General features: G+C 40.0%; 2 protein-coding genes across 2 annotated transcripts; one reads left to right on the top strand and one right to left on the bottom strand.

Moving 5' to 3' along the window:
* Positions 1-5,977: 5,977 nt before the first annotated feature.
* Positions 5,978-13,125, top strand: FGA (fibrinogen alpha chain). The gene is made up of 6 exons (XM_064652294.1): positions 5,978-6,130; positions 7,923-8,051; positions 9,363-9,546; positions 9,843-9,988; positions 10,903-11,911; positions 12,268-13,125. Exons 1-6 carry the CDS (start codon positions 6,080-6,082, stop codon positions 12,975-12,977), a joined length of 2,229 nt encoding a protein of 742 aa, XP_064508364.1. The 5' UTR covers positions 5,978-6,079; the 3' UTR covers positions 12,978-13,125.
* Positions 13,126-14,888: 1,763 nt separating this feature from the next.
* On the bottom strand, positions 14,889-22,342 carry FGB (fibrinogen beta chain). Its single transcript, XM_064652295.1, has 8 exons — positions 22,186-22,342; positions 20,424-20,627; positions 19,004-19,187; positions 18,188-18,415; positions 17,465-17,578; positions 16,826-16,948; positions 16,354-16,639; positions 14,889-15,476 (listed from the first exon to the last, which is right to left on the bottom strand). Exons 1-8 carry the CDS (start codon positions 22,258-22,260, stop codon positions 15,248-15,250), a joined length of 1,443 nt encoding a protein of 480 aa, XP_064508365.1. The 5' UTR covers positions 22,261-22,342; the 3' UTR covers positions 14,889-15,247.
* Between the last annotated feature and the right edge of the window lie 4,976 nt (positions 22,343-27,318).

Genomic DNA, 27,318 nt, shown 5'->3' with positions numbered 1-27,318 from the left:
GTCTGAACTTGTTATCTGTGCTCTGCAGTTGGCCAAACAAAACTAAGAAAACTTTTGATGGTTGGAATGTTACTCCGATCAAACCTATTTGATTCAGTCATTTCTGAATTGCACACCAGTGGTTTTTGCTCTTTGTTTAGAGACACGAGTTGGAGCTATTTCTCCATAAAATGTGGCTTGTTTCCCAAAGTTTTCAAGTTTTCTAATAAAATTGTTTTGTGACATAGATCAAAGTACATAGCAACTTGAAAGTGGCCTATTTTACTGCTGAAGACTACTTAACTGAATTTACCACAAAGTAGTGTTCAATCGGGATGTGTTAGGAAGTATACTATCAATGACCAAGAACAGTGTTCTACTCCAGAGCATACATACTAACAAGTCACTTAAATTTTACTCAGAATAAGTTTCATTTGCTCTACGACACACAGTAGCGCACTGTACAGCCATCGTTCCTGAATACCCCCCTTTTTTCATGAATATTTAAAATTGATCCAGTGTATTTAGTGTCATTATCCAGCTAAAAAATCTTAAATTTTACAGCATAAATTCATTGTATTTTACTTGCATTTTCTTTTTCTGGGTCTGGTAATAATTTCCCATGTGATCCACATAAGCAAATTCACAGCACAGATCAAGACCTGCAAAGAGTTTGCGATGCTGTCTGAATGTACTTGCTCAAAATCTGATGAGTAGTGCATTAGCAAATCACTTTAGGCTTGTAGACAAATTTGTCAACAAAAAATACACTCAGAGGTAGAAACTGTCTCAAGCTGATATATTAAGAAGTGAAACAGAAAGTATATCCCAGTCTTTATTTTTAGCTACTTGTGAAAGAACAGAAATTGCTCTGGTATTTCTCAATAGCACATTCAAGTGCTTTATTTTAAAGACAGGGAGACATTACACTAAATAAAACAGATGTTAAAGTCAGTTTATGCTACCTCAACAGTCTTCCAATTTTGGTGCCTAGGTCTCTAGTGAGACTGCTGCTGAGCCTCTTCCCTGGATCTGAGTCTCTACAGCATGATAAAGTGCTGGCTCCCTCTCATTTTTACTGAGGTTTTGAATTAATTGAAGTTTTACTCTTGGACCAAAATCTAAAAGGAATGTTTGTTTCTACAAGTAGGTAAGAAGCCTACTTGTGTAGGGTCACCCTACATCATTAGTGTAGGGTCAGATGGGGCTAACAACTGTTTGAAATGAGGGATGACCCCTCCACACCACTGAACTGGTGTATTTGCACAACTCTGTTGCACCCATGCAACCAGCCATGCTGCACAGCTCACCACCAGCCTTTACACCCAATTCCTCACCAAGCAAAGCAGTTTTCCTGAACGTTTTGTGCTCTAAGGCCTTTCCCATGGCTCCTCCTAGCTGAAGCAGTATGTGTAGAGAGGCTGGAGAGAAGGATGCAAGGGAAGGGTTGGCAAACCCAGTCTGACCCTGATTCTGCAAACACACACTTGAGAGGCATTGGCTGAGTCCCTTCCACTTCCTGTTTTCAATTTATGCCACCTATGACATGACTTTAAGGTTGATATTACTTATATATTTGCAACATGTATTTTAAAAATATTCCTTTCCCCTCTGTATCCACACTGCTGGGCCTGAACTGTGATTTGCCTCTCCTGGTTTAGCTTTTGGCTACAATGATTTATTTCATGATAATCTGCTGTAACTGCACACATTCCATTGGTGTGAGCTGGCACTTTATGGACTGCTCACCACAAATAAGATTAGCTTATTCTTCCAGTTGTTTTGTTGATTGGTGTCTTAAGTTTTCACAAATCATTTTAACCTCTGGAGAGGAGCATTTACTCCAATGGTCAGGAGAGTCAGAGTTAGTGAATCCAAAAAGCCTGATCTTTCAAGCAAGTCCTATGCCAGAGTTCATCAGTGAGTCAGGCAGGATCCCAGCCCACAGTTATATTCTCTGGGCCCTGAAAAAAATCTGGCAAGAGTCATGCCTTTGGAAGCTCCTTTCTTCTGTGTCCAACCCTCTGTCTATCAGAAACAGGCCTGAAAAGACCTCCTATTTCCTCTAACTCTTAAAAAGAGAATAATACTCCATGTATTATTTTTTGCAAGCAAATACATTGCAATTGAACTTAATGCCCCTATTTTGCATACTGAGATCTTGTCTTTCTTTTCTCTAAATTAGTCTTTATTGTACATGACCCTCAGACCATAGCCTATAGTAAAAGTTGCCTGTATTTAGAAAAGTCTGTCCCTCTCAGTTTATAAAAATTTATTATAGGACTTGGTGGCCTTTTTTGCACACCTTGTGCTAGCAGTGACTCTTCCAAAGACCTCTGTAGCACAAAACAGAGGAATATCACTCCAAAGGAAAAAAAAAAAAGTGGATGAGGAAGGGATAGAGGAAAAGAGAGTCAAATAAAGTGCATGGACTGGAGGACTTTCTGGATTCCTCAGTCCTGGGATATTGCATGGGGAAAGTTTGGGACCAGGTGCTGGGACTGACTAGTAACAACTTCAAAAGAGTTAGGTAGCCTAAGGAGCATATGAAGAGAAAGTGTAGATGAGAGCTGAATCTGAAGGAGAATGGAGGCTAAGACAAAGCATCCAGAGGAGGGACATGAATGAGCAGATAAGAGGAGCAGAAGGCACCACTTGGAAACTGGTGATGGGGACTGGTGGTAGGGCAGGAGACAAAGGCAGCACTGGGCAAAAGGTGGGACTCACATATAGGGCACACAAAGCTGAGCTAAATCCCAGACTCCCTGACTATTACTGTGGCATTTAGCCAAGAGCAGGGCAGATGAAGTGGTGAACTGCACTTCTGTCCTTTGATCATGAATTAAAGTTAAATCCAAAGTTTACTAGCTCTTGGCCTCTAGCCTTTCAAACAAACACTGGGAGAAGTGACTGGATGATTGCAACAAAAGGTACAGGCTGAAGGTCAGGCACAGATTCAGCCCTCAACTGGAAGGCTTGAGAAGCTCCTCCTTCACCCCAGCCTTCCCCAGCAGCTCCCTTCACAGCAAGCAGGAAACCCCTCTTAGCTTACCTCATGTTTATGATCAGTTATCAGCTTTTTCCTGTCCCACTAGCCTTGATGGCCGAGTTTTCCTTGGACCAACGTTAAGTTTAATGTATCTGAGTGTCACCAGAGAGCTGTGCCCTCCACCAGGGTCAAAAGAGGCCTGGAACATGCTACTTGCCATGTCCCCTATTACACTGGTGGCTGATGCCCAGGTCACCACCTAGCAAATTGTCAGCGTGGTTGAAAAGGCCAGAAATTCTTTTTCTTTACGTACTTTTACAACTCTTGATTTTTAAGGTCTATTATATTACAAAAATAATGTTCATGTATTACTGATGATCACAAAATCAAGCTCCTACAAATTGGGAAAAGTTAGAACCAAAGTCACATGTCACATCACATCTGAATTATGAGGGATGCTTTAGTTGTTGCATAGGTTGTAATGCATAGAGTGGGCAAGACCGGGTGGGATACAGTAGTCTCTTACTTACAGCTGATATCCTGCAGAATTAGGTGCTATTTCTGCCCTGATCACCCTGTTCCTGTGGGACCAGAGGCAAGACACTCAGGTGCCTCAGAGCTATCTGCTGATTGTTCCCCCTGAGCCACAGTGCAAGCACAGAGATGCAGCTGCCATCAATGGGATCCGCATGTATGGTGTGCTTTGAAGACTCAGACTATTGAAATGGATCCCAAAAATTAGTAACTACTTTTTGACTTAACCTCCTCACTTGGTTTCTGCAACTGTGAAAAAGGGAAAGTCATGGCCAGGGAATCAATGTTTGTAAAGCACTACAGGAAAATTTTTGAAGATTTAAGCAATCTGCAGAGCATCCTCAGTCAATGAAAAGACTGTACAGCTCTGGGGAGCTGCTTGCCTGTGGAGCACCATCCATGCTCTGTGTGAAGAGAAAGGGGTTCAGTGGAAGAAACATCATACGTGATCCTGCAATAAAGCACAGTCCATGAATGTATGCACAAGGAGAACCCATGGAGGTTGCACCTGCAACTCTTGTGTTCCTAAGCAGGAAGATTCCAAGGCTGTGAACTTTAACCAGACTTTTGTATCTACCATAGAGGCTAAAATAAAGCTTTTCTGAGTTTGAGTGGGAGATTTGCAACGGACCTCAGTGTATTTTTGATGAGGCCCATTTTACTCTGTTCTGTAACATAATTAATACTAATCCTGTAAGACTTCCTCCTATTGCATTCCTTACCCCCTTTGAGCATTTAATTGTGCTATGAGTTTTTTATAGTTCTTTCACAGAACTGCTGCAACAGAGAGAACTAAAATGTATAGGACTTGATGGGGAAGCATCATCAATCTTGCCCCTGATGAAGTTAGCAGCTGAGAATTTTGGTGTGTTAGTATGTTGATTATCTGCTTTGAGTTCAGGAGCTACCTTATGTGCATTTATCAACCAACAATATGGCCATGGCTGGATGACCTTCAAACTGAGCAAAGGTAATATGGGACCCGTTTGGACATTTTTTGTTGAAGTTAGTTTGGCTTTCTTGTTGCTGAATTCAGAAGAGTTTTTGTTGCATGAGATTCTGCTGGAAATTGAAGTAAACAAACCATCTTGTTTCAGAATACACACAGATAAGATTAAGCCTTAAATATAAGAGAAACCCTTTGTCATGCAAAATACATCCTGGTGGTGTAGGTGTTAATCAATGTAGTACCATCTTACTGAGCTCTTCTGCTCAGGATATGGCTTGTTTTCAGTGATATTGGTGTAAGTTAGGTTTAAGAGGGTTTTCCTAGACAAGAACAACATGAAGTGCAAGGCCAGAAATGGGAGGAAACAAAGGATCCACTTCAACTGCAGTGAGTTTCACGTAGAGAGGCTTCAAGCCTCCTGAAGGCAGAAAACAAGAGGAAAAGCAGAGGAAAGGAGGAAAAGACAAAACCTGTGAGGCTGATGGAATGGATCCAAAGCTAAAATCAGCTATTTTGAATTTAGTATGTTTTACAGTGTCAGAGTTAAGCTTAAATGTGTTCCTGTAAAGCGGAATGTGATAAGATGTTGTACCCTGTTGATGATGGAGAGTTTTGTCATGCAGTTTTAAAAAGCCAAGAGAGTTTTGTTTTTTCAACTGAATACATCCACATTTACTCTAGCAAAAGTTTTTTTGCTCATTCCAGCTCACTGCAGTGCAACTTTTGAGATGGGCAGCATCTCTCAAGTGTCTGACAGCCATGTATGACCCTCCCCAGTAATAGTAAGGCTTGTTATAGAGATCACAGAAGCGAGACATTATCAAAAGTTGCCACACAGACTATATCCATTATATAACCTATTAGGGAGACATGACTCCTTAGGAAGATTTAATTATGCTTAAGATTTGTTCTGAGACATTTTCAAGTACCACTCTACTGTGCTCTTCGTAAATATATATTTTAAACAAATCCTACTTGATAAAAATTATAATACGCTATTGGTGTAAGAAACAGCACAGTGTTAAACCCATCATGTATTCCACAAATACCACCAAGACCATAAACTGATGTAAGTTGGTCTCTGCACCTCAGGAATTAATTTGGGTTGATGACCACATGGTCACAGATAAACTGTATTAACCTTTCTTAGACTAATACTTGCTCTGGAACATCCAGTGGATTTCACAGCAGTGGAACATAGTCACACAGAAAGGGCAAACCCATTACTTCCTTTTTCAGATGTCACCTCTTTGATTATGCAGCTAAATGTCCATCACACAGGGTGTGTGTCTTCCAGAAAATGAGCATTGCTGGATCCCACTAGGTCCTGCATACATCTTAGTTGAACATCCAGTGACGAGAAACAACTGTAGACAGATTTTTTTCCTGGAACTCATGGTGTTGCCAGCATGTTGGTGTTGTACAAACTTATCTGGAGCAAATAACATCAGAAACTTGTGCAAGAGGCCTTAAGTAATCACTGAAGGGGAGGGGGGTAGTTGGTGTGTTTTTTCTACAAACAGAGGGGAGCATAATGATTAATCCCAGCTTCACATTCAGGTTTAAATTGCACTAAAAGACTGGCGAAGAGCATCCTTTCAGTCAGAGTTCTTGCTCTTCTCCTGAAGATGATACCTTTGAGGATCCTCTGTGTTTTGCTGGGCCTCAGCATAGCTTGGGTATGAGTTTACTTACTTGACTCTTTTTATATCTTTCTGTTTTGAATAGTAAACATTTATTTAATGTTCATTAATAAATTTAGATAAATTTTGGCTGTCATTTAACTTGTAAAATTCAATGCACACATATATGCACAATTATATTACTGTAACCACCTCACTGATGTACTTTCATTAGTAGTTCTTAACTATCCAGCTCTCTATGGTTTTGCTTAATTTGGTTTTGCTGAGTCTGCCTGGCTTCAAGAGGAGCAAAACATATACATGAACATGAATTCATAGATTCATGGGTGATGCTGTAAGTCTTAGACATAACTTATTGGATGCTAGTGACTCCAGCCATTCAAGAATTTTCATGTCCTTTGGACAGTATTTCAGCAGGATTTTCCACCTACAAATGACACACAGTACCTTTATTATGAAATACACATTGAAAAACAAGGATTCTTGTGGCAGCAATGTCAGCTGAAACTGGAGCTAAAGAAGAATTAAATTTTAGATAAGGAAAAAGACAAAATTGTTTTTCAACCATGCTAACATAACCTTGCTTTTTTCTCATTGAGGACTCAGTCTATAATCTTATGTTAGATTCTTTACATTTCTCTTTGTAACTATTTATTTTTTGAAGGAAGTGCATGTTTTAACAAATGATAGAAATTATAGGAAGCAGCTGGGACAAAACAGAAGCAGCCATGTTGGAGCTGTCAGTGCCCAAAGGGCATTTGTGGTTTTATGTGTTACTTTTAGGAGGCACTTGGGTTGGATCAAGTAATTATTTAATAAAACTAGTGTGAATGTGCTGATTTTAATAAAGACATTCCAGTTCCCCAGAGTGGTTCTGACCCTAGAGGTTAGAATTAGGATTTCCTTCTCAGCCTCAGAATTAATCATTAATAATCATCATAATAATTAATATTTAATATTGTAAATCTTTAATTATGATGTTTGAAAAGTAAAAAAGGCATGCAGAGGAATCCAGTCAGACCTAATTACATTTCAAGCCCTAAAACAGGGCTTTTTTTAATGAATAAGAATAATTTTACAGTCTTTTACTGATAAAACTGTAGGAATCCTTATCATGTTTTGGCTTAGAATTAGTTTGTATATATAACTTTTTCTTCTCAGACTTGAAGAAAACCTCAGTATATTTATTTCTCTTCTTTCCATAAGCAGAGTGAAATCCATTCATGACTGACATTATTATTTTAATTATTAGTTTCTTGCTCTTTTGCGAGGCAAAACAATATTATAAGCCTGCAGTTAGTAACTGTGATTAAAATCAGGAACACTAATGGGAAACCTCTTCATATATATCTTTAAGTCAGTTTTGTATAGACTGAAGGTGGTAAAGTGACAATAAGAATTTTAAAGTATTGCAGCAAATAGAAATAGAACATAGGATTTTTTAAATATTTGCTTTAACTTACCCAGTTTCAATCTAATTTCAAGTTAATTTTATATTTACACACAAATATTGTGTGTAAATTACACAAAATATTTATGTGGAATGATATTAGCATAATATATCCTGAGCATCACTAGCTCTCTACATAGCTGCATTAATTTTAGGAGATACAAGCTTTACTCTGAGAAAACAAACAAAATCATAACTTACAATAAATGTTGAGAATAAAATCCTTGCACTGTTTGGTGTGGTGCTTACCAGATGGCTGTGATTGCCACATATCAGCTGTGCCACTAAGTGTTGGAGGACATCAGCATTATGTTTCTGTTCTCTTGACAGCTGTTTAGTTAATCTCAGTTTTGCTTTTCCCCTTTTTCCTCCTGGCAGGCACAAGCTGGAGAGAGTACCTTTGAAGAGTTGGGTGCAGGAGTGCGTGGTCCCAGGATTGTGGAGCACATGTCCCAGTCCAGCTGCCAGTATGAGAAGAACTGGCCCATCTGTGCTGATGATGACTGGGTGAGCTCTTAGCTCTGGGGTGAAAATGAGGCCTGTCCATAGGGCACTCACAGACCTCAGCCAGATCACTGCAATAGGTGCCACACAGCCTTGGGTATTAAGCCTGAGGAAGGATAGGTAACACTTCAGTTTAGGGCAGCCTGGAGAGATCTCCTGTGGGAAAGAAAGAAAGAAAGAAAGAAAGAAAGAAAGAAGAAAACAAGGAGAAAGAAAGAGGGAGAAGCTTGCAGTGGTGCAGAATGAGAAGAGAAAGTAAGTCTGGAAAAGAAAGATTAAATTAAAGAAGGCTAATCCTAGAAAAACAGAAGAAGCATTTCTTTTCAGAATTCTGATATTGCCATTTCTGGAGTGGGTAAAGAGAAGGGCACCGGAAAGAAAGATGTGAGACAAAGAAAAGAAATAGTTAGAAATCACATACTCTTCACTAGTTACTTTTTAGGAAGTCAGATTACAAGATGCTCAGTAAAAGTTTCATAGTGATTGACTGGAGGAGTCTGAGGGGAGACCTTGCAGTCTACAAGTTCCTCGTGAGGGGAAGAGGAGGGGCAGGCACTGATCTCTTCTCTGCGGTGACCAGTGACAGGACCTGAGGGAATGGCCTGTCAAGGCAGTTTAGGTTGGATATTAGAAAAAAGGTTCTTCACCCAGAGTGTGGTTCAATACTGGAACAGGCTCCTCAGGGAAGTGGTTACAGCACCAAGCCTGACAGAGTTCAAGAAATGTTTGGTTGATACTCTCAGACACATGGTGTGACTCTTGGGAATGGTCCTGTGCAGGGCCACGAGTTGAACTCAATGATCCTTGTGGGTCCCTTCCAACTCAGCATATTCTGTGATTCTGTGATTCTGTGATTCTGTGATTCTGTGACTAGATGTCTTCATATATAAACTATTAATTTCTCTCCTTCTTGCTTTTTGCATCTCAGTCCATTTCTATGCTACATTTATTTGATGACATCTTGGCAAAGAGATTAACTCTGTAAGAACATTCAGATTTTCTGATGAAAAGTTCACTTTAAAAAGTTGGACTCTAATATCCTTGCTCAAACTGGACAACAGACTTCTTACAGCACCCCTTTAGAAAATATGTGTGTTTGTACATATATATTTATTTCATAAATATATATGTATATTTAATCTCACCCATGAGGAACAGAGGAGAGAGAAAACTGCAAGTTTACTTGTTCCTCACCCCATGTTTATGGCAGGTTTTTGAGGATAAGCTTTACTGATCAGGTTTTTTTTTTGATCATTACACAAAATGTTTACTTGTGAGGATTTTAACACAATTATTTCCCTCTTCCAATTTTAGGGTACCAAATGTCCATCAGGCTGCAGAATGCAAGGACTGATTGATGAAATGGACCAGGATTATAGCCGCAGAATAGACAAAATCAAAAGGCTGCTTGCAGATAATCAAAACAACTATAAAAAATCCAATCAGATAATTGTGGAAACTGTAAATGTACTAAAACCAAACCTGGACAGTGCTAATCGTGAGTATCTCGCACCCAGTTTTATTACCCATTGCCAAATTATTCTTTTTTGTGAATAAGCAATAGGTAGTGAAAATATGTGCTGCTCTGGACATAATTGTCAAGAACCAGAATAAACATAATAATAGACTCATAATAGACTAACTGCTAGTTAGTAAAAACTAACACAATTTTTATCTGCTCAGTACTATGAAAAATATGTTCTAAATTATGTGTTTAATTACATATCCTAAAATACAATACACATTTAGGAAAGAAAATCACATGCATAGCTGACTGAGGCATTTCTGTTTCAGAGGTTGATGAGACTTATGGTCTCGTGTCAGGAGAGCTGAGACGGAGAATTGTGACATTAAAACAGAGAGTTGTCACTCAAGTAAACAGAATTAAAGCTCTGCAGAGCAGCATCCAGGAGCAAGTGGTGGAGATGAAACGCTTAGAGGTAGGTATCTGCTACACAGCTTCCGTTCTTTCCAGGGCTTAGCTACAGAAAGAGGATCTATCCCTTATACTGTTCATGGTGAGCAGTGCTCTCCCTGGAAGAAAACATGGTGCAACTCTCACAGGATCTGACTGGCTGAGACAAATCCCCAAATGAGTTGCTTTCTGTGCATCTTGGTATTCTATTTCCGCTCTGTGGGAACCAGCGTGAGCTCCATAGGACTCCTGGTCCCATCTGCTCCTTCTGCTCTCAGTTATCTGCTGATAACTGGTTCTGTATGAGGCATTTCTCCTCCTGTAAGGAGCTGCTGAGCAGTTAGGAGGTGGATGTGCTCCGTTCATCCCCATGCTGCCACTGCTGCTCAGAGGCAGGGCTGGCATTAGAACCCACGTTCCTAGACTGCAGCCAGTTCTTCTGGGGATAATGCAAGGAAATGTCCTATTTTTGATGCCTGGATCAGAAATCCAGCATTTGGATCATTTGAGAAAGCAATGGTAACCCCATGATGGCAGGCCTCACAGCAGGGCCATGACAGGCTTTGGGACAAGTCCAGTGTCTTCCCCTCTCCTTGGTGAACCCATTTCTGCACCAGTCCACAGAGAAAGCATTCCCAGCTCTGCAGCATTCCCTTCAAACCCAGGAAGACACCTCTATACCTCGAGAATAAAGGGAGCAGAGATTGGGAACGTGCTACAGTGGAACTCCATGGAACTCATGTGCGCTGTGCTATTGCATGTGTTGTATTTACAATGGAAATAAACCTATGATGATTTCAAAACTGAACTTTGAAAAGTTCAGCTGTAGGTGGGAGGTACAAGGGCAGCTCCCATCTTTCTCCTGTTCAGTAAAGGATACCCTTACTTGAGGAAGTCAGGAAAGCTCCCTAACCAAATTATTTCTCTCTGGTTATGTAGGTGGACATTGATATTAAGATACGAGCTTGTAAAGGAACCTGTGCTAGAAGTTTTGACTACCAGGTGGACAAAGAAAGCTACGACAACATCCAGAAGCAGCTTGCCCAAGCCAGCTCCATCAACTTGAACCCAGAGCTTCAACCAACCACCCTGAGCACACTGAAAATGAGGCCACTTAAGGACTCCAATGTTCCTGATCATTTTAAGCATAAGCCTCTGCCAGAAATGCAAGCTCTGAACATAATTAATGACATCAAACAGATGCAAGTGGTATTAGAAAGACCAGAAACAGAGAGAAACCCTTCCCGAGGAGACAGCCCGTATCACAAGTCAGAATCAAGGGGGGATGGACCTCCATATACCAGCAAATTAGTTACTCCTCCTCATGGGAGAGAAACCCTTAGTCTGGAAGACAAAACCTCCTCCACTGTTCGTAGATGCACCAAAACTACCACCAAAAAAATTGTCAGTGGCCCTGATGGCCCTAGAGAAGAAGTAGTTGAGAAAACAATTTCTTCTGATGGCTCAGACTGCTCCTATTTACATGGAGCAGGAAATGCTGGAGGGGAAGGGAGCACCTACCATTTTAGTGGCGCAGATGGCATGCACAAGCTAGAGATGTTACGCCCTGAGCTAGAGTCATTTTTTGCCCCTGATTCTCCATCCACTGCTAGTAAGCACATTACTGGCACAAGCAGTACCAGTCATTCAGGGACTTATGGGGCAAAAGACAAATTTGCAGACTTAGGAGAGGTGGAGGAAGATGACTTTGCAGGACTTCTCCCATCTGGATTCCCATCTGGCAGTGCAAGTCACTCCAAGTCTGTAGTGACCAGCAGTTTCAACAAGGGAGGCTCTACTTTTGAGACCAAATCAGTAAAGACCCGTGAAATAACTGAGCAGCTAGGTGGGGTGGAACATGATCAGAGTGCAGAGGACACCCCAGACTTTCAGGCACGCAGCTTCAGATCACCAGCAGTGAAGCGAAGGACAGCCAACACTGGGAAAGGTAGTTATTGAGGTAGTGGAGCTGAACTCCATCCATAACCAAACTGACTTGTTTTAGATACTATAGTACAACAGTGTGATGATAAAATGTAAGCACTGTGTCTGTTTGTTGCCACCTCGAAACAAAAGGGAAACTATTTCATTAATACTCGGGTATTACATAGACAATTCACAATTTAAGAAGTATGTAAAGTTTTCTTTTCTGAATTCTTTTTAATGTTGCCTGTCACTATACCTAGTGTACTCCACAACATGTTTAACAATTTTCCTCTGAACTATTGGTATTTGGATTCCTCTGAACCTTTTATTAAATTTTGCTGATAACTTCTGTCAAACCAGATCAACTTTTTTTTTTAGACTGTGATGATATCCGCCAGAAACACACTTCTGGTGCCAAAAGTGGCATTTTCAAAATCAAGCCAGCGGGATCCAATAAGGTCTTGTCTGTTTATTGCGACCAAGAGACCACTTTGGGAGGATGGCTATTGATCCAACAGAGAATGGATGGATCAGTGAATTTTAACCGGACCTGGCAAGACTACAAGAGAGGTTTCGGCAGCGTGGATGGCAGAGGGCGAGGAGAGTTTTGGCTGGGCAATGAAAACATGCACTTGCTGACTCAAAATGATACTCTCCTTCGGGTAGAGTTAGAGGACTGGGATGGAAATGCTGTGTATGCAGAGTATATCGTACAGGTAGGGTCTGAAGCAGAAGGGTATGCCCTTACTGTATCTTCCTACGAGGGGACTGCTGGGGATGCACTGATTGCTGGCTGGCTGGAAGAGGGCACTGAATACACGTCCCATGCCCAGATGAAGTTCAGCACCTTTGACCTGGACCAGGACCATTGGGAGGAGAACTGTGCAGAGATGTATGGGGGCGGATGGTGGTACAACAGTTGCCAGGCAGCCAACCTCAATGGCATTTACTACCTGGGAGGCCACTATGACCCCAGGTACAATGTTCCTTATGAGATCGAAAATGGCATAGTCTGGCTTCCATTTAAAGCCTCTGACTATTCCCTCAAAACTGTTAGAATGAAAATCAGGCCCATAGAAACCCTGTAGAAAGACAGGCTTTTAATGTGTGTTACGAGTACAAGTTGAAATTTTTTTTTTATATATATATGCATGATGTACCTTTACTCTGTGAATTTGAAGGCAACTGGATATATCTGTGGCTTAAAAAATAAACAATGATTAATTATTAACAGAAGAGTTCTTTGATCTTATTTTTAGCGGAAAAACCTTTTCAAGGACATACTGATTTAAAAATCCTTTTAATATGAACTTTCTCTATGTCTTTGACTGTGTCTTTGTCTACGTCTTTGGCAGCTCACACCTTGACTTGAGATAAAAATATTTATAATTTGAATTATTTATTTTGTTTAAGAGTGCTAAAGAAGTAAAAGAATTTAGAAGTATGTTCATAACAAGATCCCGCCTCCACTAACATGAACTGTGAAAGTCTGACCAAGTTCAACATTCACTATTCTAGGCCATCTCCTCTTATTTCTATTTCAAGGGGGGCATAACAGCAGTGGGAGTCAGTTCTCAGGCAGAACTGAGAGTGGTTTGGGTTCTCACTCTTGCCACAAACACCTAACATGGAGTACACTTTGATAAACAATGCATGCTTTTTGGGACTGACTTTTAAGGATCTCTTAAGCTTTGATTTTATAAATATATAGACCTTCCATCCCATTGATGATTTGTAGATAGCTTACCATGCATACTGTAGCTTCAAAATAAGACAGATCCATGATAACTCATCAAAATACAACTCCCAAAACAGGCTGTTATTTTCTAGCAATCACTAAAAGGTTATGACTCTAACCAGCACAAGTAAGATGAGGAGCACCTGAATCTTTCTCAGTACATGTGCCAAGCAAGGGTTTTTATATAGATAAGGGTTTTACATCAGCTTGCTGACAGTGTGTGGTAAGGATCTTTTAGAAAAAAAGCTGGCTGCATTGAAAACCAGTTATATTGGTTACACAATTATACAAGAATGTGTTGTATTTACCTTTATATCTTATGACATAAAATTACACAAGTATTTACACTGTTTAATATTTCTGTGCTTCTATTGAGAAACAAGCATGAAGAAACTCCCTTGTCTCTGATCTCATTGGCATGTTGCATACCATTTATCACTATCATCAAATACTGGCAAAGCAGCTCACTTTTAGCCTTTTTTCAGTGCTTCTCAAACACAGCCACTGACTAACCTTTTTGGAAAGTTTGCTGAAGAGCAAAGACCCCTTTATAGTCACGTGTGAAGAACTGTCTTTGCTTTTGGAAAACAGGCTTGTCCTTTACACGTTGTGTTTTTGTTCCTTAGCCTCAGTGGAAGCCTGCCTATGGGGATGCAGAACGTTTGTGCTCATGTAGTGAGATGCTGCCATTATGTCTCCTTCTTGTCCTCCTGGGCTTCACAGACTAAATAAACACTAGAGGTTTCAGATGGGACCCATCCACCCCTAGTGATCTGGGTCCCTTCCTTTGTGGAGGAAAGCAGTGCCCTTTGAGAAATGTTGATCCTGTCTACCAGGGCTGGGAAGTCTTATCTTTGTCTGCACCAGGGTGCCCAGACCACTAGTTCTATTGAAATACCCATCCTCCACCTATCCTGTGATTGGAGTCATTAATTACTGTAGTCCCATGAGAGTGATTGTGTGAAAGACATACTGTATTTTATTCTATAATAAAAGGATATGGGGTGGTGGGAGGGATATTAAGAGGCACAGTGTGTGAACCAGGTCCCAGAAAAGGGCATATTTTATCCAGCGTACAGGATATGAGCTGAGTGGTGACCTACCCATTTGTTCAATACTATCTTTTCACTTAATTCCTGCTCAACTTGTTAAGCAGGTAGTTATTGTAACTTATAAAAGAAAATAACTGTCCCTTATTTAGGGGAATGTGTTTCCTTCTCCCCAGATTATACATAAATAATTAGGAACCATGTGAAAAATATTTTAGTTTTAAGACTTTAATTTTTAGAAAACATTTTAAAATAATGCTCTCCCTCTTTAAAAGTGGTATAGAAGACCTTTGTAAAAGAGTGAAACAAGTTGGGTTTGGGGTTTTCAGTGTTATTCTATACTAGTTAATTCTGTCTTATGAACAAATGAAAAATGGAATACACTTGTAAGTTATCTTTATCAGTCAGTTTTTGATTTACATTTGACATAGCTTTTCACTTTAGGTCACAATATGCTTGTATATACATATTTATTTTTCATGTGTAAAGACAAGCCTGAATATCATGCTCAAAAGATAACCACGTACAAATACTAAAAGGAAATCCCTGATTCTGCACACTTTGACAATGGTTATTGTGGAAAGTATGGCCGGATCTTCATGCTCATCTTCTTCATGGAATACCATGACCCTTTCCAGTTCATCCATACAACACCATCATCTGTACCATGTTTTGCCATATCCCAGCTGTAGGTCCCTCCCCAGTAGTATCTGCCATTGGGGTTGGCTGAGTGGCAGCGGTTGTACCACCATCCACCACCATCTTCTTTGGAGCACTGTTTTCTTGGGTCTGCAGTTAACCTGATGAGGGGGAAAAAATGTGTTGAGAGTAACAGATATCATATAAGCAAACAGATCAACAGAGTACATACACCTGCCCGTATACTGAAATTTTCAAACCATAATAAACATTTAATCTCCTGACTCTGAACTTTCTGTAAAAGCTTGACCATCTCAAGTGTGTGCTACACAGTGCACTTGGAAGGTGAAGCAGCTAAGAAAAAATAGTCAAATTCTAGCTGCATCTCTTTGGGAATGTCATTTTAGTTTATTGATTGGTAACTACAATTACTTGCAGTTCATAATGATAATTACAATATCAATGAAATTTAAAGACAGAAAACAATGAGAAATGTATGTCTAATCTAAACAATTCCTTTATTCATGACTATGTAATCAGGTACTAAGCAGAGTTTAGAGATATGGTGCTCAATTATGTACTTTACAACCGAGCTCCTGTCTTCTGAGTAGGAAGAACTTTGTCTCTTCAATGGACATGCTACCTGTCTCTTTCTTCAGGAACCATTATACGTTACTGGAGAGAGCACCAATATTCCTACTTAGCAAGACAGTGTCCTCAGCACTGCTGCCATCAGTCTCTGACAATGAACATATCACATCCAGATTTGCTGATTTGTCTACGGTAAGTAATTCATGGAATCAATAAAATTCAGCATGCTTGCTTCTTACTTGGTTGTGGAATGTCACTAACCTAATACACAGTTTTACCTGTCCTTGGCTACACCAAGAGAATTGCATGGACATTTGGCTGCTGGCTTGCAGGGATAAAACATATTTCGAGATATTACGACAACTAACATAAAATTAGAGAAATATTCTATATTCAGCTCTATTTTAAGCTCTATTTTTATTTTAAATGTTTAGTGTGAGTACATACCATCCATCGTTGTCTCTGTCATAAGTACTGAAGAACATGCCATTGTGAATTGTCATTGTCCTGTTTTCTCCATGCACTTGTGAAGCTCCTTCCATTAGTGCATTGCCTGCATTGCCTTTGTAGTTACTAACTGAAAGCTGATACTTGTTTCCTTCATTCTGTATGGTGAAACCTCCATAATGAGCTGATACCTTATCACCATTCCAGTCCTCCATTTCAATTAAAACTTCAGTGGGCCCTATTTTGGTAAGCTGGCTGATCTTGTCATTTCCAAGCCAATATTCACCTGAGAAGCAACAAGTGAGAACTCCGTGAAATAGACTTCCCAATATACTTCAAGGCAACTTTATTATTTGCCAATAGGTCTGCTGAAGTGGATTAGTTAATTTCAAGAAAGTCAAAGAGCTTCAAAAAATAGGATAAAACAGTTTCAGTAAGAAGAGCTCTTTGAGTTTCATGCTGTGTGTTTTACCTGGTGTATCACAGTAGTTCTTCCCTCCACTCTTTGCAAGATTTCCAAATCCTTTTTTATATTGATCCCATCTTCTCCCAAAATTAACACTGCCATCCTGGCGGTTCTGAATCAAAGTCCAGCCTGCAGGAGCAACAGTATTTACATTAAATTGCCAGTACAAAAGGAGCATCAACCATTAAGATACAGCCCTTCTAACTTCATCTCAGGACAAGAAGAGCATATGGCTTCCTTGCAGCAGGTCATTCACTGCTTATGAGCTCAGCTTTGCCATTTTTGCTCACACTTAAGTAGTACCTTGCTTCATAAGGAAAGGTGAAAAAAAGCAGAACCCGAAGGAATGACCTGGTCTTTTGTAGACATAGTAGCGAGGTAAGAAATGAACCAGACTCTCCCTGTCTGCCCACCTCGTCCATTCTGGCCATACTAAGATACCTGCACTATTTATTTCCAGTTTCCTTATATTAGTATCCTACTGTGCATCAGCAGATGACCAAAAAGACTTTCCTGAATGAGTCAGATTTAATTCTCAAGCAATTACAAAAGGTATCACTTGTTTGTCTAAAATGCAAATTACTAATTATCTTTTGTATCATTCATATTAATTATTATTTAACAACATAATTATTTCACACTAACCTCCATTATCTGTTTCCATGTCACAGTATACTCTGTATGGTGTGACAAAAGGATCTGGCTGGATGAGGTACATTTCAGATGTCTCGCCTCCCTTTCTTATTATATCCTCACATTCTGCAAGAACAAACCGGAGACTGTTACTGGAAGAGCTGTGAACTTCTCTAATCCTCTTCTTATCCTTTGGTTTGCTGATTATAAGGGAAAAATTTTAAATATATATATTATTCTATTTGCATTTTGATTTCTGTGACACATCAAGTAAAAGAACCAGGGAAGAAAGAACAATGCACCCACATTGTTCAGCTTTTCCAAATAGGAATTTCTAGGACTTCAAACTGAGTGATGGAAGACTATATACTTTACAATGAATTTTTGAAGTAGACAAGCTTGTGAAATAAGAATCAACCTTTCTTGACTGAAAAAAATCAAAAGCACAACCACGATAGTCACAAATGTATCACGTCCACCTTACAAAGACCCTGAATCACATATTTCTTTAAAATGCTACTGGCCACTTGTGAAGACTGATATGGGGTAAGAGGATTTTTGGTCTGACCACTATAGGCATCCATAAAAGTTTTCTTTTTCATCTAGGATCATTTTCCATCTTTCCTGCTCTCCTAATCAATTGCACAGGCTTCACAAACCAACTGAATGATACCTCTATCAGTTTTCACAGTGATATAAATGGGAGAAAAGATGTCATAATAGTTGAATGAGTACCTTTTCCTGAAACCACTGGAATATTACAGGAAACAACACATGGGGAACGGCAGTAGTCCACCTGGGTTGCAATGGCATTTTCCAGTTTTTGAATCTTTTTGTGTAAAGAATCCACAACTGCACGAAGGACCCTGAGGCTAGATGGGATGTTATTATCCAGATTTTCCTTTATATAATTATAATGCAATTCCACTTCTGTGTTGTACTGAGAAAGTAAATCCTCATTGTCTAGGAAAGCAAAGAGACGAAAAGCAAATTAGTTTTCAACATATTTTCCAGTTAGGAAATGCAGAGCAATCTGTAAGTACAATTTGAGATGCCACTTCTTTCCTTAGCAGGGAGGAAGGATAGGTATTTCTTCTGCCTAATTTTCTACAGTGTGCAAAAACTATGCAGATATTCTCAGGAAAGTGGTACATGTATACTGTTGTTTCTTTGCTAGCTAATAGATTTATCAGTGGTGCTATCTTCTGCCGAAGAGCTATAATTCACTTCTTTCTGGGCAACCATGGTGCCAAGCCAGAGGCTGGTCATAAATGGATTGGATGGACATAGGAAAGCAGGTAAGGGGGTACACAACAAGACCCTTACATTTAGGGGCCTTATATGAATCTTGCTTTAGTATAAGATCCATTCCTTTGCCTCTCTCAAAGGTTTTTTTAAGATTTAAGAGGACCTGGTCATGGAAACCTGCTTTGCAGGTATTGCACTGTATTTTTAATTTTTTTTTTTAAGAAGTCCCACTAACAAGTAACTGTAGGAATTCCAATGAAACTCCAATACCATTTACACTAGTAATTAATAGAAATAGCATACCTTTTCTTTGTTTTTGCCTCTTTGCCAGTTTATCTTCTAGAACAGTCACATATTCAAAGAACGTTGAAGAGCTGTCAGACAGTTTGCTCACTTTATCTTTTAGATCACGAACAACTGGTTTCACATTCTTTTCCTGTTTTAGCAGTGTAGTTCGTAGCTCACATCCAGTTGGACACAGCACTCCCTTAAAAGAAGCAAAAAGGACTCTGAATAAAAGTCAAGATTAAAAAGTTCTAATCCCATCAGTGAACAACCATACCTTTGAATGCACTGACGAGTTTGTAATGTGAGACCAGATATTTAAGTGTCTAGATAAGGAATCAAGATATTCAACTTGCACAAAGAAGCTGCACTCTGAAGGTTGGGAAGGAGTCTGGAGTCCCTCAGGAGCACACTTTTTTGAAGCTTTTGAGAAAAGCCTTCTAGCTTCACACTTTTTTGGTCCCCTGTCTGTTTTACTCTTTTCTGCACTGTTAAATGTTCACTGTGTTAAGCCACCTGAACTATGACTAAAGCCCGTCAGGAATTACCTGGTGCCTGTGCATGTTTATGTCTACCCCTTTCCTCTCTAACTGGCATCAGAGAATCAATCACATTCTCTACACATTGTTGTATGTATCTCTCATGAAATGACCACATGATCCATTAAAAAATTTTCACCTCAAGAAGCTGAGCACCATTGCTTCTGCAGTAGGTGCTGCACCATCAAGGACAGCAGTGTTTTAAAAAGAGATGGGAAATTCTGACATCCCGTGAGAACCAAAATACTCAGGCAGCATGGGACTCTACCACAACCATGTATTCATTAAGCTTTAGCAGACTTCATTTGTTGGCAACCTCCACACTCAAATTTGCTCTCAGACAGGAGGATGTCTCTCAGCACCATCACAGCTTGCATTTTCCAGCAGGGAGCACAGGAGGGACCGTGGGATGAACTACTGCAAGGCAGCAAGGTGTGTACTAGATCTCAGAATGCTTGTATGCTCTTCTGTAAGAGCTGGGGCAGTGACCGATGGTAGACTATAATTACATCTTGAAATTGATTTTTTTTGGTTCCTAGGATTCCTTAAGATTATCTGAAATTGAAGCCAGCACTTCTGCAGAGGGTTTTCTGTCCTTAGTAGTTACCTATGCAAAGCCACATGGAAGGGACAGGCTAACCCATAGATACTTCCTTTCCTCATTTATGGTTCACCTCTCATCTTCCCATCTTCACTGTAGGTGGACTCTGTGACTAATCCCACGGACTCTGTGACATTACTTTTCTGAATGCAGTCCTAGCAAATGCAAGCAAAATGGAGAAAATCTGGACTGCTTTAAATGAACAACTGCCCCTTGATTGTCAAAGAAAACTCTGTGTTGGGTGTACTAGAAGAAAAGGACAGTATGTCACCAGCTGCCTCAACAGGCAGACACCTACCATCTCCTCCAGAGGATGCTTGCAGCCACCAGCATCGGGATAGACGATACGTTCTTTCTTTTCCCCCTTCTTCCCCGGTTTTGGGGGCCGGCGCCGGTATCCAGGCCCACTGATGGGAGGTGCCACAGGTCGGAGCGTGGGGGCCATTTCCCGCCTTTTGTCCACGGGTCGGTGGCCCCGAACACCCAATACAGGGGTGTCATCCTGCAGAGCCAGGGGGAGAGAAAACTCTCTGAATCTGGGATTGCTATTGTAAAATGGGATGCACAGGGTGGAGGCATCTGTTCAGCACTCTTTAGTATTTTAAACAGCAAAGAAAGCCATGGAGTGGAATGAAAAAAGCCATAACAGAAATATTATAATGATATTATGTAAAAGTCATTGCTATGCCCGCCCTTGTAAGACTAGTCACACTCCCTCTACCTAAATACAGATAAACTAAAAAGTCTTCAAACCTAAGTAAAACAATATTTCAATAGCCAATTTTAACCAAGGAATAAATTTTCTATAGTTCAGAGACACTAAGCACCACAAAACTTGAAGCAGTAGGATACAAAAAAATAAATAAATAAAATAATTAGAAATCCTTGAGGCTAGGAAGCATATTCTGCAGCACATAATCAATGTCACAGTTTTTTATTGGGCTACAGGAATATTTGTAAGGGCTCAGAAAATCAGGCCACAGTCAAATACATCATCAGGTCTCAGGCCACATGCCAGCTGTTAACTGAAGAAATTAGGAAAAGCATTCGATAATATCCCTCAGAGTAGGTTTTCACAGCTCCCTCTGATGCATACTTTCCCCACATCTGCCAGAAATGGGAACATCTAAAAGGTTGAGTAGGGAAAATAGGTCTGGTCCCTAAGCACTTGTTCAAACTAAACCATTTAAATTAAGAGTTGTTTGAACCACTGAATCAAAACCTATGGTCATCTCCAATCCCACTCAAACTTAGCTGCAAATGACAAACATTTGCAAGGATCCAGGATTAGAGGCTTCAAGTGGTTTCAAAACAGGCAGCATACAAAACACAGAATTGCTGAAAATGATTAAACACATTAGTGTTAGCAGTAGTCAATATACAAACACAAATGCTGAGATTGCATAAGAGAAAATCTGACTGCCCTGACCTATTTAATTTTGCAGGGATTTTTGAACCATAAAAAAAATTTACCAAGACTCTAAATTGTGTTTCCCATTAAAATATTTTACTTAAACAAAAATAAATATGTTAAGCCAAGTTAAATATGTTTAGACTGATTGCTCTTTTGTTTAGCAATTGTTACCACTCTGTTTCCAATGTAAAGCTATATGAACTGGCAGTTTATTTGGTTTTGCTTTTTTTCAATGTCTGCTGGATCACTGTCTTTGAGGCAGGACATGATTAATTACACATTTCTACTTCTTTGTACCTAAGACTAATTGTTTGTAACATCATATGTCAACACTACTAAATTTATATCCTTAAATAAATTTGGGTAATACAACTAATATGAAATAACTAATCTTACCATCAAACATCCTTCATCCTCTAGAGAAAAAGAAATAGGAAGAAAATATCTCCAAACTCAGAAAATAACTATTGTGCAGTTACATATATAAAGGTTATTTTTTGAACACTTCAAGCGGAACAGAACATGCGCTGATCATCTTTTCCCACAGCTTCTAACTTAGCTAACTCACATGAGCTGAGTAAGTCATGCATGCAATTAAATTAAATTTAATTAATTATTAATTATCAATCAATATCAGTATTACAACCTCATCGTCATAGTCAATAGAGCCCTGGGATTTAACGGAGGAAACACAGAGCAGGAACAGCAGGAGCAGTCTCATGGTGCTGGCTTGCTTGAGCAGCTCAGGGACCTTCTCTCAGCAGCAGCTCTGACAGGGAGAGGTTCCCTCTGTTCCTATATATATTGGAGGCAACATTAATTTCCTGCTTCATAGGGATAGGACCAACCCTTCTGAGCAATCACTGTTTCCCTGTTAATATTCAACCTTTCTCTTCCCTGCGTGCCTGCATACATGTTGAGCAATTTCTCTGGATGACCCTTATCTATATGTCCCAGAGACCTCTGTTGATGCTGGCATCAAATACATGTTCAAATTCTTGAAAGTACCTCCTGCTCAGATTACACAAGGTTACCATTTTCTCAAAAATCATGAATCTTTTAAAATAGCTGAAAAAGTGGACCAAAAAAAAATCATCACGTCACACTATGATGTTTCCTTTTCTTCTCTCTGTTGAAAATGTGAATGTTTCAGAGATGTACTAAATTTGAAGTAAACTCACATCATACAGATTGCTACATTTTTCTAAATAGTTCTGATGGTGCCTGTCCGAAAGTATGCAAATCTTTGGGTCTTTTTACATGCAAGTAAAAAAAAAGTATATTATATTAATTACATTAATAGTTTTGAATGAAAACAATTATTTGATCTATTAAAGATCAGATGAATACTGTAAGCATAAACCAACATTATTCAGTTAGTTTTGCCTTGTAGTATTGTAAATGAACTAAAGTAATTATATTTTACATATTAGTTTGCCGGTTTCCTTTTTTAATACAAAAACTATATCTGTCAAATATTATTTAAATATTTTAAATAATCTTTTAAGAGAATACAGCATGAAGTTACTCAAAATCATAGTGGAACACTCAAACATCCTTTCTGATGTTTTATAAGAGGTTTCATATCACTGCTCATGTTAGCAGAGTTTTAATATTTCAGTGTTTTTATCCTGTAATTTTCTGGTGCATTATAAATGATTATAGTGTACTGAATTAAATAAAGTGTGCCAAGTGAGAGCCAGCACACTTCTTTGAAGTCATTCACATCAATAACTAAACACACAAAGGGACGCGAACTGTGGTCTGAACTTCCATTTCAAAGACTTACTTGATGGAGTGGAAGATTTTACGGAAAGTAAAAATAAGAACAGCTAAAATTGATTGGTTTAAGCCCTTTTCCTGTATTTCTGCTGTTGTCAGAATTCTAGTAAACTGCAGAGGTTCAACCTGACTGGTTTAATCATTAAACAGTTTGGACCAAAATCAGCCATGGCTCAAGGAGCTCTAACTCCACTGAATTTGATCTCTTGCATGAGGACATGACCAACACTATTAGATTTGGAAGAACACAAACTTCTCCCTATGGGCACTAAAAAGATCTGTCTAAGGCCAAAGCTGACATCACTGACACGTTATTTCCCCTTATGGATGCTAGCCAAGGTATTATCATTGATTCTAGGCATCTCCTAACCTTAAATGCATGCATAAACCTTTCCCTCCATGTACCTCTGAGGGAAGTTCAGTAACCCTCATCTTACATGTAAAGAAGGGACATAGTAATTTTGAACCCTTGCCCAGGGCTTTAGTACAGCAGAACTAAAACAAGGTCTCACAAGTCCTGAGCTAGAAACTTAAATTATCCTGGATCAGTTCACACAGATCTTAATTAAATACATTATATTTGTCCAAAATTCATTTTGAAACCATCAACATGTTCTTAAGTAACTTATGGTGTCCTCCCTCAGGCATTTAAGCCCTCTTTGGCTTCCAATGAAGAAGCGTGGCTGTGTCTGCGTAGAGGATGTCGGAGACTGGATGACAGGGGAACCCCCAAGCCATCTGCAGAGTCCCAGCATGGGAAATCCCTAGGCTTATTCTGCCTTCAGATGGGATTCCTCCTTTGAAACACAGCCTTTGTCCCTCCCAGCTCCAGTACTTCCCAAGGAGAGTTGAGTGGTTGTGTCTCCCCAAGGATTCACCATGGACATCACGTGTATGTCATACCACAGCAGGTTTGCAGCTACATGCCAAATGACCAGATGCCCCAGGGCAGGGGCCTTGTCTGCACTGCAAATGTTTTGCTTGGAGACTTTTATCAGCAAAACCAGTCCAAATTTGGAATGGCATACAGAGGATTCTATGCGGGCAAACATACATATATATAGAGAGAAGCATTTTGGCAGCAGAAGGTAACCTGTGTTAGCATCTTGGTTATGAGATATGATTTTTCTCTCATGCTTACAACCATTACAGTCAGGCTGACACATTCTAAGGATTGAATGAAGCCTTATGAAGAACCAAAACTATGACTTAGATTCCTTCTAAAAATGATATCAAAGAGACCTTATCTTCAAAACAGAACAACCTATCTTTTTCCCTTCATACTCCCTCCTCCAATTCATGTGGTTAATGAGAAAGAGTTCTTACAGTTAACGTGGTAGTGATACCATAACACACCTGCTGGAAACTGCAATAATACATCATGGACCTGATGGTGCTCCAGGACACCCCTTTGTACAGTATCTTCGTACTAAAAAGGCACTTACTGGCAGAGGCGTGTGTGTGTTTTGAGGAATGACTGTTTGCATGCTGCCCCCTGTGTTTGCTGTGCCAAGGTGTCTGCCAGTGAGGCAACTCTTTACACAAACCTCCTGTCCTTAGGGGAGCCACGGTCACCAGATCATGGCTGAACGTACCCCCGAGGTGGTCTTGGGAAACAGAACCTTTTTGGCTGATGGTGAGCTATAGTGTTTACTAATTTTAATTTAAAAATAGCTGTTGATTTAGAAATGTCCTTTTAAACAACTAGTGCTGTAACAGTGCCAGCCTATGAAAAGAGTATTGTAAACCTAAATGTTCATCTCTGCTGTGATGAACACCCTCATTTCTTATTTGTTTTTACCGGTAGCAAATACTACTTCAAATGTTTCTCATAAATGATAATCAATTCTGTCTCCATGTTCTGGGAGCAAGCAAGTTCTAAAACATTAGTAAGTGGGCCTTAATACAACACCAAAAGCTCATGCAGCTGCAACTGACATGCAAGAACACATTCAGAAGTCACATATAACAAAACTAATAAAGTGCATATTCTTATTAATATTACTGACATGATTTATTGAAGTTTCAGGACTAAATTGTAGCTTAGACCATCTAGAAAAAAAATTATTAGAAAGATTAATTTGTCTTCTGATTTTCTAAAGCATTACAAGAACACCAGGAAACAAGTTGAGATTATAAATTTCCGAAGTGTATGTTTACTTGTAAAAAAATGAGAGCAACTACAGCAAATACAGGGCCAGATGAATTCTAATAATAATAGTTATAAACAGCACAGTCAAGTTTTCTTGCTAAATATAAATGGAGATTTTTAAAATTTGCTATCAGAGCCTGTATTTCAAATTTGGTTTCCCTTAAAAAAGCAGTAAAAATAAACCTGATTTCTTTCAACAGACGATAGAAAGGAAACATCTATGTCACTCTGTATGTTGCCAGATGTTAGCCTTTAAACCATTTCCATTCATCAAATCCACCAGTCAACTGACAGATCAACAGGCACATGCTACTCTGTGTGTAAACTTAAAAAAAAAAAAAAAAGACAAACCTCTTTGAAATCCCCTACCCCCCAAATCTCCCTTCAAATGTTGTGTATCTTCATTCTAACCTCACCAGCCCAAGAGGACATAACAGACTTGCCCCATTTTGACACACTGCCCTGTGGAGTTTGCACTCCAGGTTGCACTTTAAGCAAAGGCAGGTGATGCTCCCCCTCCTTGAGATGTTGTGCTGACCTTTACTAGAGGCTTTGAAATCCAGCAGGGATTGCCAGCATCACCAGAGTGACTACCAAAATAGGTCATCATGTTAAACACAACCCCTGGATGGCTGGGCTTTAAACTGAGCTGCCAATACTCTGCACTGTTAGTGGCACAATGGAATTGACACCTTTCCCCCACCCCTACCCACACCAGGAACTGGGGGTCAAAGACACTTGGAGCACATTTCCATCACTGTATCTTAAAAAACTAAATATAAACCACCAATGCAGCCATGAGAAACGAGTCACCTGCAGAAAAGACATGGTCATTATGCCAAGCAGGCAATTTTTGTGTCAGAAAGAATCCCAGGCTAATGCTGTCCTGTGGCAAATAAAGAGGTTTGAAACAACTGGTGTTCCATTGGATTACTTTTAGCCCAGATCAGTTTGTGAACTGTTCACAGCTCAGGCATGCAGACAGACAGAGTAAGTGGCTGGTGTAGTGGTAAAGAAGAGCATCATGTTGGTGTGACTGCAAAAGATGTACTTGCCAAATCACAGGTATTGCTAGAGAGGATAAGACTTCCTGAATTTAAGAGCAAATGAGTATATGTGAAGTAAGTAGGTGCCTATTTGCAATTTGCAGATGCATTTGGTTATTCTCCTCATGAAGGGAAATGAAAAATCAGGTGGAATATCAGGATACATTTGGAACGGAACTGTAACATCTGCCCTTTCACAACCTACTCTTTGCCATGAGATGCAAGGCTTGCCAGCTCGTTCACATGCATCGAAATGAGGTCCTCTGGAGCTAAACTGCATATACTTTTCCCAAAAGACCAGCTATAATGGCTAGTACCCCATATCGCACCGGTTCTAAACCGTGTGGCTTTATCCTTGAGAACTTACGAGGAAAAAAAAAAATGCTTAAAAGCTGTAGCTGCACGACCTACCACAACTGCAAGAAAAGCCGAGAATTTCTATAAAGCCGGGCTGACCAGGGCACACTCAGCCCCTCAGGGTGAGGAAGCGGCGCACACGCGTCACCCGCCCCGGGGCGGCAGCGCAGACCCAGAGCCTTTCCCAAAGCTGAGCACCGCCCTCTCCCGGCCGGGCCCGGCCCCGCAGCGCTGCCTCGGGAGGGTCCCCCCCGAGCGGGGCCGGGCCCGGCACCTCCCCCGGGCACAGAGATAGGGGTGGGGAATGCTGGAAGGCACCGCAGTGGGGCATCTGCTCCAACCTCCCTGCTCCAGCAGGGTCATCCTGGAGCACATGACACAGGATTGCGTCCAGACTGAGATATCTCCAGTGAGGGAGACTCCGCGACCTCTCTGGGCAATG

This window comes from Pseudopipra pipra, chromosome 4, assembly GCF_036250125.1.
Source record: "Pseudopipra pipra isolate bDixPip1 chromosome 4, bDixPip1.hap1, whole genome shotgun sequence".
In the NCBI taxonomy this organism is placed as follows: Eukaryota; Metazoa; Chordata; class Aves; order Passeriformes; family Pipridae; genus Pseudopipra; species Pseudopipra pipra.
This window is presented reverse-complemented; position numbering and strand designations above follow the sequence as displayed.

Coding starts and splice junctions, on each gene's coding strand:
- FGA (XM_064652294.1), top strand. CDS start 6,080: ATGATACCTTTGAGGATCCTCTGTGTTTTGCTGGGCCTCAGCATAGCT. Junction 9,547..9,842: donor AAACCTGGACAGTGCTAATC/GTGAGTATCTCG, acceptor TTTCTGTTTCAG/AGGTTGATGAGACTTATGGT. Junction 9,989..10,902: donor TGGAGATGAAACGCTTAGAG/GTAGGTATCTGC, acceptor CTGGTTATGTAG/GTGGACATTGATATTAAGAT.
- FGB (XM_064652295.1), bottom strand. CDS start 22,260: ATGAGACTGCTCCTGCTGTTCCTGCTCTGTGTTTCCTCCGTTAAATCC. Junction 19,188..20,423: donor AGCATCCTCTGGAGGAGATG/GTAGGTGTCTGC, acceptor GCTTCTTTTAAG/GGAGTGCTGTGTCCAACTGG. Junction 16,640..16,825: donor GAACTACTGTGATACACCAG/GTAAAACACACA, acceptor GTTGCTTCTCAG/GTGAATATTGGCTTGGAAAT.